This window comes from Plecotus auritus, assembly GCF_963455305.1.
Source record: "Plecotus auritus genome assembly, chromosome: 6".
In the NCBI taxonomy this organism is placed as follows: domain Eukaryota; kingdom Metazoa; phylum Chordata; class Mammalia; order Chiroptera; family Vespertilionidae; genus Plecotus; species Plecotus auritus.
This window is the reverse complement of record NC_137773.1, coordinates 78766659-78784309: the sequence shown is the minus strand read 5'-3', so window position 1 is coordinate 78784309 and position 17651 is coordinate 78766659. Positions and strand designations below refer to the sequence as shown.

The 17651-nt window shown below is 38.4% G+C and overlaps 1 protein-coding gene across 2 annotated transcripts in view; it reads right to left on the bottom strand.

The window, feature by feature from the left end:
* PINX1 (PIN2 (TERF1) interacting telomerase inhibitor 1) overlaps nucleotides 1-17651 on the bottom strand; it is a 97297-nt gene that overhangs the window by 70670 nt on the left and 8976 nt on the right. For both annotated transcript variants that reach the window (XM_080676186.1, XM_080676187.1), the window contains one exon: nucleotides 17056-17134. In XM_080676186.1, the coding sequence (XP_080532312.1) occupies nucleotides 17056-17134 (79 nt within the window). The remainder of the gene's footprint in view (nucleotides 1-17055; nucleotides 17135-17651) is intronic.

Here is a 17651-nt window from a genome sequence, read left to right as displayed (position 1 = left end):
CTAAGTTGGGCACAAAGGAAAAAATGGCGGCAGAATAGACAGACGTGTCCCGAGCCTTGTCCCAGAGCAGATAGAAAGAACAGCTGTGGGTTGCACGGGGAGTGTTTGTTGGTGAGTTGAGGGACAGCTATAATCCAGGCGACGGTGGAGGACTGCTGGACGGGGCTGCCCTGACTGGGCAGCCCCCACTGCTGCTGGGTTCCCTCCTGGAGCGACCGGCTCAGATGCGGAGACCGCGCCATCTTGAAGGGGAAAGTGGATGTTATCGGAAGCCTGAAAATCTACAACTGCGGCACCCACCGAACAGCTGCAAACCCCAGAACACCGGTCCCCAATTGGCGCAAACACACTGATTCAGAGGAGCTCTACACTCCACCACGGAAAGGTCAGATTTTGCCTGGGATAAGGTGTGGTCTCTGCTCCCGGCAGGAGAGAGAAACGCACGCACTGCGGGAGCTGGAGGACCAGGGGAAGTCTGCGCCTAGAAAAATCCATGGCTGTTGGGGCTGGCGTGATCCATGAATGTGGAAGGGGGCCTCAGAGCTGCTAACAGAAAGGAACTCTTAAAAGCAACCCATTTTGATCTGATGCAAAAGGACAGCCTAAAAATTTTAAAAGTGTGCCAGCTGCTTGCCTTAGACCCAAGGGGGAAAAAAAGACTGCACAGACTTGCATGCAGCCCTGGACTTCGCACACTTACGCTGGCTCTTTTTTTGTTTGTTTGTTTTGTTTTTTCTTTTTCCTTTAAATCCTTGCTTCTGAGTACTAAGCCCAATACATAGGATCACCCAATTGGGGACACCCTAAAAGACTGCAGGGGAAGGTTGTTTTTCTGGAACCTGGGGATCAGAGTGGGGAATAACCATCAGAGAACCAGCTCTGGGGCAACCCACAAACCGGTACTGAATGCCACAGAGAAAGCAGGATCTAAGCACTGGCTAGAGAGGACTTATAGACCCGGAGGTCAATCCAGAAACACTGCCACCCAGGGGTTGAATCACAAATTGACTCTTGTGTAAACACAAATAAAAGAATACGAGAAAATAAGACACACTGTCTGCTTAAAAATCAGGACTGGCTTACAACACTGAGGAGCAGTGGAACACAGGGAACTGCAATACTGTCCTGACTAGGAAACAGGTGTGCCAAACAGAACAGTAGAGGAAGTGAATGACCTTCACTACTGCACTTTTTTTTTTTTATCTTTTACTTAAGAAACTATTTTTTTCTTTTTTCCTCACTTGATTTTACCTTTTTGATTATTACATTTTTATTTTCAATCAGTATTATTACTACTACTATTTTACATTTTTTTTTAAAAAAAGTATCATTTTATTTTCTCTTTATTTTACTTTGGGATTAGTGTTCTACATTCTATTTTCATCTTCCCTTTAGCATCATTTTACTCTATCTCAACTTTACCTTTATGCCATTACTCTCCTCCTAACTTTTCCCCTTTTGTTGTCCTGTTTCTCCTAACCTTTTCCTGCTTTAGATTTTCCCTATTCTTTCTTTTTATCCACTGTTAAAATTTCACCCTATTTATATATCTAATTTCCAATCCCCTGCTCCAAGTCCATACACACCTCTCTCTTCTGTCTTCATTATCCAAAAATTGTTTTTCTCTCTGTCCTTTTGTTGTTATTTGCTTGATTGTTGATTATAACAATTTTTTATGCTTGTTTGTGAGATTGTTTTGCTTATTCTTTTTTGTATGTTTGTTTTGTTTTTGTTTTTTCCTTCTGTTTTCCCTCGCCTTGCTTGGTATTAGTTGTTGGTTATAGTTTGTATTCATCTCCAGGTACTTGTTGCTGGGATTTGTTGGGATTAGTGGCTGTTCTATTGGAGTTTTCTCCCCCTATATATAGTTTGTTCCCCTCTACTTTCGTATTCTCTTTCTTATCTCTCTTACTTTTTTTTTCCTTTTCCCAATTTCATTTTTGGACTCCTTTCTTTCTTTCTTTTATTTTTTTTCTTTTTTCTCTCCTATCCTCTAATTTTCCTTTCTCTGGTGGTCACCTTTATTTGGGGTTATTAATATCGTGAATACATTTCTGTTCAGTGCCTTGTGCATTGTACCCTGTTCTGTTGTATTTTGTGTCTTTAAATCAACGCAGGAGAGAGAGAACTACAAAACCAGACACCTGGAGAAGAGAGACCATGGGGAGTCAAAGAAACAGCCCACATATGAAAGAAAAGCAGGCATCACCAGAAAAGGAAGTAAACGAAATGGAGGCAAGCAACCTGCCAGAGAAAGAATTCAGAGAAATGGTCATAAGGTGGCTGAAAAGAATGGAAGACAAATTCGACAATACGAGTAAGAACCAAGAAGAAATGAAAAATGACATCGCTGTGGTAAAGAACTCAACAGAAAGCATCAAGAGTAGACTAGAAGCAGAGGACCACATCAGTGAGCTAGAAGACAAGGTAGGAAAAAATACCCAAGTAGAGCAGCTTCTAGAAAAAAAAAAAAAACATTAAAAAGCAGGAGGAGAGCCTAAGGGAACTTTGGGACAACAGGAAACAAAACAACATCCACATAATAAGGGTTCCAGAAGGAGAGGAAATTGAGCAAGGAATAGAAAAACTGAAGAAATAATGACAGAAACTTCCCTGATATAGGGAAGAAAAATGCACACAAATCCAAGAAGCTCACAGAATCCCTAGCAAAATGAACCCCAAAAGACCAACGCCAAGGCACATTATAATTAAATTGTAATGCATGCTGTTACAAAGTAAGAATCTTAAAAGCGGCCAGAGAGAGACAGAAAGTTACCTACAAAGGAACCCCCATCAGACTAGCGACTGATTTCTCAACAGAAACTCATCAGGGCAGAAGGGAATGGAATGAAATATAAAAAGTCATGCAAAGGAAGGGTCTGAATCCATGAATACTGTACCCAGCAAGGCTATCAATCAAAATTGAAGGTGAAATCAGGAGCTTCACAAACAAAAAAGGCTAAGGGAATTTATTACCACCAAACCAACAATGCAAGAAATGCTAAAGGGTCTGCTGTAAAAAAAAAAAAAAAGAAATAGGAAGCAAAGAAGGAACACAGGGTTAAGAATAAAAATGGCAACAAATAAACACCTATCAATAATAACTTTAAATGTAAAGAGATTAAATGCCCCAATCAAAAGACATAGGGTAACGGATTGGATAAGAAAACACAACCCATATATCTGCTGTCTACAAGAAACCCACCTCAGAAAAAAAGACTCACACAGACTGAGGGTGAAGGGATGGAAAAAGGTTTTCCAGGCAAATGGAACTGAAAAAAAAGCTGGGGTAGCAATACTTATATCTGACAAATTAGATCTCAAAGTGAAGGACATAACAAGAGATAAGGAAAGCCACTTCATAATACTAAAGGGAGCAATCCAACAAGAAGAAATAACTCTGGTAAACATATACGCACCCAATAAAGGAGCACCCAAATACATAAAAAAACTCCTGGAGGATATCAAGGGAGAGACTGACAGCAATACAATCATAATAGGAGACTTTATACCCCACTATCACCATTGGACAATTCCTCTAAACAAAAAATCAGCAAAGAAACATCAATCCTAAATGACTCACTAGACCAGATGGAATTAATTGACATCTTCAGAACATTTCACCCCAAAGCCACAGAATATACATTCTTCTCAAGTGCACATGGGTCATTTTCAAAGATAGACCATATGTTGGGTCATAGGCAAAGTCTCTTCAAATTCAAGAAGATAGAAATCATATCAAGCATCTTCTCAGATCACAGTGGCATAAAACTGGAAATCAACTACAATAAAAACAATCCAAAAAAATCAATCAAACACATGGAGACAAAACAGCATGCTATTAAACCATGACTGGGTTACCAGAGAGATCAAAGAAGAAATAAAAAATATCATGGCAACAAATAACAATGAAAACACAACAATCCAAAATCTATGGGACACAGTGAAAGCATTCTTAAGAGGGAAGTTCATAGCTCTACAAGCCTACTGCAAAAAACAAGAAACAATGGTAATAAATTACCTAACCCTACAACTCAAAGAGTTAGAAAGAGAGCAACAAGAAAAGCCCAGTGTGAGAGAGGGAATAATGGCGGCGGAATAGACAGATGTGTTCTGAGCCTTGTCCCGGAGCAGAAAGAAAGAACAGCTGAGGGTCGCACAAGGAGTGTTTGTTGGCAAGTTGGGAGACAGCTGAACTACAGAAGAAGATGGGGGACTGCTAGACGGGGTTCCCGTAACCTGGCAGCACCAACTGCGGCTGGGTCCCCTCCCGGAGCTGCGGGCTTAGACGCGGAGTCTGCGCCATCTTGAACCGGAAAGTGGAGCTTATCGGAAGCCTAAGAATCCACAACTGCGGCACCCACGGAACAGCTGCGAGCCCCAGAACAATGCTCCCCAATTGCCGCAAACACACGGATTCAGAGGAGCTCTACACTCCACCACGGAAAGGTCAGATTTCGCCTGGGATAAGGTGAGGTCTCTGGTCCCAGCGGGAGAGAGGAACGCGTGTTTTGCGGGAGCTGGAGGACCAGGGAAGTCTGTGCCTAGAAAAATCCGTGGCTGTTGGGGCTGGCGTGATCTGTGAATGTGGAAAGGGGTCCTCAGAGCTGCTAACAGAAGGGCTCTCTAAAAAGCAACCCATTTTGATCTGAAGTGCAGGGACACCCTAAGAATTTCAGGCTGCCCAGACTTACGCGCAGCCCCGGAGTTTCCCGGGTGCCGAGGCTTACACGCAGCCCCGGAGTTCGCACACTTGGGCTTTTTCCTCTTGAAATTCTTGCTTCTGATTACTAAGCCCAATACATAGGACCACCCAGTTGGGGACACCCTGGGAGACTGCAGGGGAAAGTTCTTTTTCTGGAACCTGGGGATTGGAGTGGGGAGTGACCATCAGAGAGTCAGCTCTGAGGCAGCCCACTCCCACAAACTGGTAGTGAGTGCCACAGGGAAAGAAGGCTCTAACACTGCCTAGAGAGGCCATAGAAAGACCCGGAAGTCAATCCAGAAACACTGCCACCCAGGGGCTGAATCACAAATTGACTCTTGTGTAATCAAAAATAAAGGAATACGAGAAATTAAGACACACCGCCTGCTTAAAATCAGGACTGGCTTACAACACTGAAGAGAAGTGGAACGCAGGGAACTGCAATACTGTCCGGACTGAGAAAGAGGTGTGCCAAACAGAACAACAGAGGAAGTGAATGACCTTCACTACTCCACATTTTATTTTTATTTTTTATTTTTTAATTCTTTTTATTTTCATTTTTTACATCTTTTACTCAAGAAACTAACTTTTTTTTCTTTTTTCATCACTTGATTTTACCTTTTTAATTATTACATTTTTATTTTCAATCTGTATTATTACTACTGCTATTTATCGTTTTTTTTTTTAAAGTGTCATTTTATTTTCTCTTGATTTTATTTTGGGATTAGTGTTCTACATTCTATTTTTATCTTTCCTTTATCATCGTTTTACTCTATCTCAACTCTACCTTTATGCCATCACTCTCTTCCTAACCTTCCCCTTTTCACTGTCCTGTTTATCTTACCCCTTTCCTGCTTTAGATTTTCCCTATTCTTTCTGTTTACCCCTTGCTAAAATTTCACCCTACTTACATATCTAATCTCCAATCCCCTGCTCCAAGTCCATACACACCTCTCTCTTCGCTGCCTTAACTATCCAAAAATTGTTTTTCTCTCTGTCCTTTTGTTGTTGTTCGCTTGAATGTAGATTATATCGAATTTTTATGCTTTTTTGTGAGATTGTTTTGCTTACTCTTCTTTTGTTTATTTTTTTGTTTGTTTTGTGCTTCAGCTTTCCCTTGCCTCACTCAATATTAGTTGGTATTGTAGTTTGTATTAATCCCCATGTACTTGTTGCTGGCATTTGCTGGGATTAGTGATTGTTTATTGGAGTTTTATCCCCAATATATATAGTCTGTTCCCCTTTCTCTCTTAGTCTCTTTCTTGTCTCTCTTACTTTTTTTTTCTTTTTTTTTTCTTTCCCTTTTCCCAATTTCATTTTGACACTCCTTTTTTTTTCTTCTTCTTCTTTCTTTCTTTTTCCTCTTCTTCTTCCTCTTCTATCACCTAATTTGCCTTTCTCTGGTGGTCACCTTTATTGGAGGTTATTAATATCATGAATACATTTCTGTTCAGTGCCTTGTGAGTTGTACCGGGTAGTGCTGTATTTTGTGCCTTTAAATCAACGCAGGAGAGAGAGAACTACATAACCAGACACCCAGAGAAGAGAGACCATGGGGAGACAAAGTAACAGCCCGCATATGAAAGAAAAGCAGGCAACACCAGAAAAGGAAGTAAACGAAATGGAGGCAAGCAACCTGCCAGAGAAAGAATTCAGAGAAATGGTCATAAGGTGGCTGAAAAGAATGGAAGACAAATTCAACAATATGAGCAAGAACCAAGAGGAAATGAAGAAGAACCAAGAAGAAATGAAAAATGACATCGCTGCTGTTAAGAACTCAATAGAAAGCATCAAGAGTAGACTGGAAGAAGCAGAGGACAGCATCAGTGAGCTAGAAGACAAGATGGGAAAAAATACCCAAGTAGAGCAACTTCTAGAAAAAAAAATTAAAAGGCAGGAGGAGAGCCTAAGGGAACTTTGGGACAACACGAAACAAAACAACATCCGCATAATAGGGGTTCCAGAAGGAAAGGAAGCTGAGCAAGGAATAGAAAACCTATTTGAAGAAATAATGACAGAAAATTTCCCTGATATATGGAAGAAAAAACCCACACAAATCCAAGAAGCTCACAGAGTCCCAAGCAAAATGAACCCCAAAAGACCGACGCCAAGGCACATTATAATTAAATTGGCAAACACCAACGACAAAGTAAGAATCTTAAAAGCGGCAAGAGAGAGACTGAAAGTTACATACAAAGGAACCCCCATCAGACTAGCAACTGATTTCTCAACAGAAACTCATCAGGCCAGAAGGGAATGGAATGAAATATACAAAGTCATGCAAAGGAAGGGTCTGAATCCAAGAATACTGTACCCAGCAAGGCTGTCAATCAAAATTGAAGTGAAATCAGGAGCTTCACAGACAAAAAAGGACTAAGGGAATTTATTACTACCAAACCAGCAATGCAAGAAATGCTAAAGGGTCTGCTGTAAAAAAAAAAAGAAATAGGAAGCGAAGAAGTAACACAGGGGTAAAGAATAGGAATGGCGACCAATAAGTACCTATCAATAATAACTTTAAATGTAAATGGATTAAATGCCCCAATCAAAAGACATAGGGTAACGGATTGGATAAGAAAACACAACCCATATATCTGCTGTCTACAAGAAACCCACCTCAGAAAAAAAGACTCACACAGACTGAGGGTGAAGGGATGGAAAAAGGTTTTCCAGGCAAATGGAACTGAAAAAAAAGCTCGGGTAGCAATCTTATATCTGACAAATTAGATCTCAAAGTGAAGGACATAACAAGAGATAAGGAAGGCCACTTCATAATACTAAAGGGAGCAATCCAACAAGAAGAAATAACTCTGGTAACCATATATGCACCCAATACAGGAGCACCCAAATACATAAAAAAACTTTTGGAGGATATCAAGGGAGAGATTGACAGCAATACAATCATAGTAGGAGACTTTAATACCCCCCTATTACCATTGGACAAATCCTCTAAACAAAAAATCAGCAAAGAAATATCAATCCTAAATGACTCACTAGACCAGATGGAATTAATTGACATCTTCAGAACATTTCACCCCAAAGCCACAGAATATACATTCTTCTCAAGTGCACATGGGTCATTTTCAAAGATAGACCATATGTTGGGTCATAGGCAAAGTCTCTTCAAATTCAAGAAGATAGAAATCATATCAAGCATCTTCTCAGACCACAGTGGCATAAAACTGGAAATCAACTACAATAAAAACAACCCAAAGAAAACAAACACATGGAGACAAAACAGCATGCTATTAAACCATGACTGGGTTACCAGAGAGATCAAAGAAGAAATAAAAAACATCATGGCAACAAATGACAATGAAAACACTACAATCCAAAATCTATGGGACACAGCGAAAGCAGGCTTGAGAGGGAAGTTCATAGCTCTACAAGCCTACTGCAAAAAACAAGAAACAATGGTAATAAATTACCTAACCCAACAACTCAAAGAGTTAGAAAGAGAGCAACAAGAAAAGCCCAGTGTAAGCAGAAGGAAGGAAATAATAAAGATCAGGGCGGAGATAAACAACATAGAGACCAAAGAAACAATACCAAAGATCAACAAAACCAAGAGCTGGTTCTTTGAAAGGATAAACAAGATTGATGAACCTCTAGCCAGGCTCACCAAGAAGCAAAGAGAGAGGACCCAAATAAACAAAATCAGAAATGAAAGAGGTGAAATAACAACAGATCCCGCCAAAATACAAAGGATTGTTAAAAAAAATACTACGAACAACTCTATTCCAACAAACTGGACAACCTGGAGGAAATGGACACATTCCTAGAAAAATATAACCTTCCAAAACTCAATCAGGAAGAATCTAAACAGCTCAAAATGCCAGTAACTATGGAAGAAATTGAAGCAGTCATCAAAGAGCTTACGGCAAACAAAAGCCCAGGGCCAGACGGCTTCACAGGAGAGTTTTACCAAACATTCAAAGAAGAACTAAAACCTATCCTCCTCAGACTATTCCAAAAAATTCAAGAGAAAGGAAAAGGAACACTTCCAAGCTCCTTCTATGAAGCCAGCATCACCCTAATACCAAAACCAGATAAAGACAACACAATGAAGGAGAATTACAGGCCAATATCCCTCGTGAATGTAGATGCCAAAATCCTCAACAAAATACTAGCAAATCGGATCCAGCAGTACATCAGAAAGATCATACGCCATGATCAAGTAGGGTTTATCCCGGGAATGCAAGGATGGTACAATATCCGCAAATCAATAAACGTGATACATCACATAAATAAACTGAGAGATAAAAATCACATAGTCATATCAATTGATGCAGAAAAAGCATTTGACAAAATCCAACACCCTTTCTTGATAAAAACTCTCAACAAGGTGGGAATAGAAGGGTCATACCTCAACATAATAAAAGCCATATATGATAAACCCACAGCTAACATCATACTCAATGGGCAAAAACTAAAACCATTTCCCCTAAGAACAGGAACAAGACAGGGATGCCCACTCTCACCACTCCTGTTTGACATAGTACTGGAAGTATTAGCCACTGCAATTAGACAAGAAGAAGAAATAAAAGGCATCCAAATTGGAAAAGAAGAAGTAAAGCTGTCCTTATTTGCAGATGACATGATATTGTACATAAAAAACCCGAAAGACTCCATCAAAAAACTAACAGACTTAATAAATGAATTCGGCAATGTAGCAGGATACAAAATTAATGCCAAGAAATCTATGGCATTTCTATACACCAACAGTGAACTTACAGAAAGAGAGACTAAAAAAGCAATCCCATTTTCCATCGCACCAAAAAAATTAAGATACTTAGGAATAAACCTAACCAAGGAGGTAAAAGACCTATACACGGAAAACTACAGGACACTGAAAAAAGAGATAGAGGAAGATGTAAACAGATGGAAGAACATACCATGTTCATGGATTGTTAGAATCAACATCATTAAAATGTCCATACTACCCAAAGCAATCTATAGATTCAATGCACTCCCCATTAAAATACCAACGGCATATTTCACAGACCTATAAAGAACTCTCCAAAAATTCATCTGGAATAAAAAAAGACCCCAAATAGCCACAGCAATCCTGAGAAAGAAGAATAAAGTAGGAGGGATCTCAATACTAGATTTCAAGCTGTATTACAAAGCCACTGTCCTCAAAACTGCCTGGTACTGGCACAAGAACAGACATATAGATCAATGGAACAGAACAGAGAATCCAGATATCGACCCAAACCAATATGCGCAATTAATATTTGACAAAGGAGGCATGAGCATACAATGGAGTCAAGACAGTCTCTTCAATAAATGGTGTTGGGAAAATTGGACAGATACATGCAAAAAAATGAAACTAGATCACCAACTTACACCATACACAAAAATAAACTCAAAATGGTTACAGGACTTAAATATAAGACAGGAAACCATAAAAATACTAGAGGAATCCACAGGCAGCAAAATCTCAGACATATGCCAAAAGAACTTTTTCACTGATACTGCCCCTAGGGCAATGGAAGCCAAAGAGAAAATAAACAAATGGACTACATCAAAATAAAAAGCTTTTGCACAGCAAAAGAAACCATCAACAAAACAACAAGAAACCCCACTGTATGGGAGAACATATTTGCAAATGTTATCACTGATAAAGGTTTAATCTCCAACATCTACAGGCAGCTTATACAACTTAATAAAAGGAAGATAAATGATCCAATAAAAAAATGGGCAACAGACCTAAATAGAATCTTTTCGAAAGAAGACAGAAGGAAGGCCAAGAGACACATGAAAACATGCTCAAAGTCACTAATTATCCGAGAGATGCAAATCAAAACGACAATGCGATACAATCTCAGACCTGTCAGAATGGCTATCATCAACAAATCAACAAACGACAAGTGTTGGCGAGGATGCGGAGAAAAAGGAACCCTCGTGCACTGCTGGTGGGAATGCAGACTGGTGCAGCCACTGTGAAGAACAGTATGGAGTTTCCTCAAAAAACTGAAAATGGAACTCCCATTTGACCCAGTAATCCCACTCCTAGGAATATATCCTAAGAAACTAGAAACACCAATCAGAAAGGATATATGCACCCCTATGTTCATAGCAGCACAATTTACAATAGCTAAGATTTGGAAACAGCCTAAGTGCCCATCAGCAGATAACTGGATCAGAAAACTATGGTACATCTACACAATGGAATACTATGCTGCCATAAAAAAGAAGGAATTACTACCATTTATAACAACCTGGATGGAATTAGAGAACATTATGCTAAGTGAAATAAGCCAGTCAATGAAAGAAAAATACCACATGATCTCACTCATTTGGGGATAATGAAAAACATTATAAACTGATGAACAAAAAGATAGATACAGAGGCAGTAAAGCATCAAACAGACTGTCAAATTACAGTGGTAAGGTTAGGGAGAGGTGGGGGAAATAAGAGATCAACTGAAGGACTTATATGCATGTATATAAGAGTAACCAACGGATGCAAAACATTGGGGGGTGAGGGCATGTATGGGAGTGGGGGGGGGCAATGGTAAGATATGTACACATATAATACCTTAATAAAAAAATAAAATAAAATAAAATAAAAAAGAAAAGCCCAGTGTAAGCAGAAGGAAGGAAATAATAAAGATCAGGGCGGAGATAAACAACATAGAGACCAAAGAAACAATACCAAAGATCAACAAAACCAAGAGCTGGTTCTTTGAAAGGATAAACAAGATTGATGAACCTCTAGCCAGGCTCACCAAGAAGCAAAGAGAGAGGACCCAAATAAACAAAATCAGAAATGAAAGAGGAGAAATAACAACAGACCCCACTGAAATACAAAGGATTGTTAAAAAATACTATGAACAACTCTATTCCAACAATCTGGACAACCTGAAGGAAATGGACACATTCCTAGAAAAATATAACCTTCCAAAACTCAATCAGGAAGAATCTAAACAGCTCAATAGGCCAATAACTATGGAAGAAATTGAAGCAGTCATCAAAAAGCTCCCGGGAAACAAAAGCCCGGGGCCAGATGGCTTCACAGGGGAGTTTTACCAAACATTCAAAGAAGAACTAAAACCTATCCTCCTCAGACTATTCCAAAAAATTCAAGAGGAAGGAACACTTTCAAGCTTCTATGAAGCCAGCATCAACCTAATACCAAAACCAGATAAAGACAACACAATGAAAGAGAATTACAGGCCAATATCCCTCATGAACATAGATGCCAAAATCCTCAACAAAATTCTAGCAAATTGGATTCAGCACTACATCAGAAAGATCATACACCATGACCAAGTAGGGTTTATCCCGGGAATGCAAGGATGGTACAATATCCGCAAATCAATAAACATGATACATCACATAAACAAATAGAGAGATAAAAATCACATAGTCATATCAATTGATGCAGAAAAAGCATTTGACAAAATCCAACACCCTTTCTTGATAAAAACTCTCAACAAGGTGGGAATAGAAGGATCACACCTCAACATAATAAAAGCCATATATGATAAACCCACAGCTAACATCATACTCAATGGGCAAAAACTAAAACCATTTCCTCTAAGAACAGGAACAAGACAGGGATGCCCACTCTTACCACTCCTGTTCGACCTAGTACTGGAAGTATCAGTCATTGCCATTAGACAAGAAGAAGAAATAAAAGGCATCCAAATTGGAAAAGAAGAAGTAAAGCTGTCCTTATTTGCAGATGACATGATATTGTACATAAAAAACCCGAAAGACTCCATCAAAAAACTAACAGACTTAATAAATGAATTCGGCAATGTAGCAGGATACAAAATTAACGCCAAGAAATCTATGGCATTTTTATACACCAATAGTGAACTTTCAGAAAGAGAGACTAAAAAAGCAATCCCATTTACCATCGCACCAAAAAAATTAAGATACCTAGGAATAAACTTAACTAAGGAGGTAAAAGACCTATACACGGAAAACTACAGGACACTGAAAAAAGAGATAGAGGAAGACGTAAACAGATGGAAGAATATACCATGTTCATGGATTGGGAGAATCAACATCATTAAAATGTCCATACTACCCAAAGCAATCTATAGATTCAATGCACTCCCTATTGAAATACCAAAGGCATATTTCACAGACCTATAAAGAACTCTCCAAAAATTCATCTGGAATAAAAAAAAGGCCCCAAATAGCCACAGCAATCCTGAGAAAGAAGAACAAAGTAGGTGGGATCTCAATACCAGATTTCAAGCTGTACTACAAAGCCACTGTTCTCAAAACTGCCTGGTACTGGCACAAGAACAGACATATAGATTAATGGAATAGAATAGAGAACCCAGAAATCGACCCAAATCACTATGCCCAATTAATATTTCACAAAGGAGGCATGAACATACAATGGAGTCAAGACAGTCTCTTCAATAAATGGTGTTGGGAAAATTGGACAGATACATGCAAAAAAATGAAACTAGACCACCAACTTACACCATACACAAAAAAAACCTCAATATGGATCAAGGACTTAAACATACGATGAGAAACCATAAAAATACTAGAGGAATCCAGAGGCAGAAAAATCTCTAACATATGCCGAAGCAATTTCTTCACTGATACTGCTCCTAGGGCAATGGAAACTAAAGAGAAAATAAACAAATGGGACTACATGAAAATAAAAAGCTTTTGCACAGCAAAGGAGACCATCAATAAAACAACAAGAAAGCCCACTGTATGGGAGAACATATTTGCCAATGATATCAACGATAAGGGTTTAATCTCCAACATATACAGGGAACTTATACAACCTAATAAAAGGAAGATAAATGATCCAATAAAAAAATGGGCAACAGACCTAAATAGAATCTTTTCGAAAGAAGACAGAAGGAAGGCCAAGAGACACATGAAAACATGCTCAAAGTCACTAATTATCCGAGAGATGCAAATCAAAACGACAATGTGGTACCATCTCACACCTGTCAGAATGGTAACCATCAACAAATCAACAAACGACAAGTGCTGGCGAGGATGCGGAGAAAAAGGAACCCTTGTGCACTGCTGGTGGGAATGCAGACTGGTGCAGCCACTGTGGAGAACAGTATGGAGTTTCCTCAAAAAACTAAAAATGGAGCTCCCATTTGACCCAGTAATCCCACTTCTAGGATTATATCCCAAGAAACTAGAAAGGATATATGCACTCCTATGTTCAAAGCAGCACAATTCACCATAGCTAAGATTTGGAACAGACTAAATGCCCATCAGCAGATGAGTGGATTAGAAAACTATGGTACATCTACACAATGGAATACTATGCTGCTATAAAAAAGGAATTCTTACCATTTGCAGCAGCATGGATGTACCTGGAAAGCATTATGTTAAATGAAATAAGCCAGACAATGCAAGAAAAATACCACATGATCTCACTCATTTATGGAAAATAAAGAACATTACAACCTGATGAATAACGATAGATACAGAGGCAGTAAAGCACCGAACAGTTAAATTACAGCGGGAAGGCTAGGGAGTGTTGGGGAGGGAGGGAAATAGATCAACCAAAGGACTTGTATGCATGCATATAAGCACAACAAATAAACACAAGACACTGGGGCGGTGGGATGAGGGCATGTGACAGGGGTTAGGGGAGGCTGGGGGAAGGTCAATGGGGAAAAAAAAGGAAATATATGTACTAACATATGTAATATTTTAAACAATAAGAAAATTTTAAAAAAAATTAAAAAAAGCTAAGTTGAGTCTGGTAGAAAGTAACTAAGTTAACTTTTTTAAAATGAAATTTTAAAGACTATACTGATTTTTCTGTCCCACAAGAAGATAAAGGTTATTTCCAGAATGTTTGCAAGATTCTATGAAGAGGACAGTATGGAATTTCTGTTTAATTGAAAGACAAATTGTATGAATTTGGTAAGTAATCTTAAGGAAGTAAAAATATTATTATAGAAAAAAATGTTAATATTGTGTCATCTGCTTTTCAGCTCTAATACAATAATTTTGGCTTTACTCTGACCAAAAATTCACCTGAATAAAGATATTGTGTTTTTGAAAGGTGACATGGCAGAAAAATAATCTATTAGCTCTCCAGGTCCACGCCTTAAACAAGGTTTTCCTTAAAGGAATATTCCAAAGACTTTTCAGTACTGGCAGTTGAAGGCCTGTACTGAGCTAGGTAGGAAGCAGGCCACCAAAGCCCAGTTTCTGTCACAGGGCTACCAGCACCCTCTAGTGGTCTCGAGGTGGAACTTAATCTATAGATTGGTAACTCTCCTGCAGCCAATGATTCAAGATATTTCTATGTCTTAGGAAGAAAAAAAAAAAGAATCAGCCTGAAAAGGTGAACCTATGGATGAGGCTGCCCAAGGACAAGGCACTACTGCTTGGAATCTGTCATGCACTTACTACTTTCCTGACAAATAATAGAGTTTCTTGGGTCAGTTTAAACATTTCACCGACTGTACTTCGATAATACATCAGGGATAACTCTCAGAAGTACATTGAGAAAAATTAGGCAGATAGATTAGAAAATACAAACTTATATTTCCATTGATTTCAGCTGTGATCCTGAATATAAAGATGCTTTTGTTTATAATTAGTAAGGGCTAATGTCCTTGAATTTTACTGCTGCATAGATCCTGCATTTCCTATTATCAGTCCAGTAAGTGTTTTCACAAAACATTTTCCTTTGGCTAACAAATTATCATCTTTTATGTTAGGACCACACATAGGATAGTTCTAATAGTTAAACCATGGACAAGGGAAACTGTCCAAGTTATATATTCCAACAAGAAGTCCAATCTGATTAGCAAAAAAACAGAGTACCTCTCCCTTGATGTTTTTGGGCTCACTCCCATATATAGCACTACAATAAATCTTCCCACTGTTAGATCCATGCTACAATTTTACCAATTACTAGCATATCCTGTCTGCTATTTCCCAAGCAGGGATTATGTCTTATACATCTGCATATCCTCAAGTCTATAACTTCATATCCAGCACATAGCTCAATAAATGTTTGCTGGACTCAAGCCTAAATTTTAAATTTATTCCACAAAATTCTTTCTCCAACTTAACGGATACCTTTTGTGCACTGTTGGTGGGAATGTAAAATGGTATAGCCACTATGGAAAACATGGCAGTTCCTCAAAAACTTAAAAATAGAACTATTGTATGATCCAGCAATTCCACTTCTAGGTATATACCCCAAAGGATTGACAACAGGGACTTGAAGAGACACTTACACCTCTATGTTCATTATTCACAGGAGTCAAGAGGTGAGAAGAGGTGCAACTCAAGAGTCCATCGATGAATGAAAAGACAACAGAATGGAAAAGGAAGGTACAGGATTGGATACTACAACATGGAGGACCCTTGAAATAATCCAGACACAAAAGGACAGATACTATAATTCCACTTACATAAGGTACCTAGAGTAGTTAAATTCAGAGACAGAAAGTAGAATGGTGGTTGCCAAGTGCTGGAGGGAGGGAGGACTGGGGAGTTAGTGTTTAATGGGGACAGTTTCAGTTTTACAAAAAGAAGAGTTCTGTGGATGGATGGTGATAATGGTAGCACAACAATGTGTCCATACTTAATGTCACTGAACTGCACACTTAAAAATGGTAAATTGTATGTTATATTTTACCACAATTTTTTTAAAAAAATGTCTATAGAAGAATAGTCTAGATTTCTTCAATAACTACCCAGTAGAATTAACTCAAGTTACGCCCTTGTCTTCCAAATAGACATGTGATAAAAAACTGCCCTTAAATTCTAAAATCATATCAAAGCCCCACAAGTTTTGCCCATCCATCCCCTTCCCCCTAATAATAGTATCTTCCTGTTAACTTAATATGGGAAGCCCAATGTCCAATTGTTTCATTTCTAATTCCTACAGCTTGGGAATACAATTTCTAGTATTGAGCCCCTTGCAACAAATTTTACTATACTCCAGAATCTCTTAATACATTAAAAGTAAAACAGTTTAATTAAGTAGAATCAACACACACACACACAAAAGGCTTTCCTATTAAGCCTTTGCTGGCTGCTAATTTATGGTTCCAATTGATATTTCTTGCTTTGTATTTTTAAAATGTTCTTAGACACATTCAAGGAACTCTGGAAAGATCACTTTACTATTTGAGGTTGTAAACTGAGTGGATTTATCTTGCCATTCTCAAACTCTTAAATCAGAAGTGTTGTCCTTTTACATGCAATGAAAGCACTATCAAAATATACACAGGAAAGACTGTTTCTAATTGCTTCAATAAATTAACTTTTGGGTATGTGATGCTTATAGTAAAAATAGTTGGTAAAAATGTTTTAAATTGAGAGATTATGTCTTATAAATCTAATGAATAACAAGGCAAAGATTGCCCCTACCTGCTGTTTCTGGTCCATGACAAGTGTTCAGTTCAGCCAGAAGCTGGTTAAAATCATCCTGATGAGCAATCCAGTTGTCCTGAAACAAACAAAAAAATCATTAGAGGCAAGTCTATAGTTTACCTACCCGGGCTGAGATAAGAGATATTTTGGAATCAAGGAAATCTGGTGGTTAACGTGAATTTTTAAATGTTTCACCAAGATATTTATAAATTTGAAAGATATAATGTAAATTTGAAATGAAATATATTTATTTTAGTATTAAAATGGGCTCCTTGGAACTTCAGTCCTGATTTCAAATGTGGATAACTTATACATAGTCAACTTATAGTCAAATAATCAGCAGGCAACCTATATGCTAAATATTAAAAGAAAGCAAAATAAAATTTTTTTCTCACGAAGGGAAAATCATGTAAGTCAAAGGAAAAATGCAATCATGAACTTGGGGACTCCCTTCTTTGCTCATTTGAACTTTAAATATTTTGCCCAATTCTATTTGCTGGCATGGACCCCATTTTACAAAATAACACTGGAGAACGGAGGAGAAAGGACTCCACGTTCTGTGGATCAATCAGCACCCATCTGTAAGGTGACAA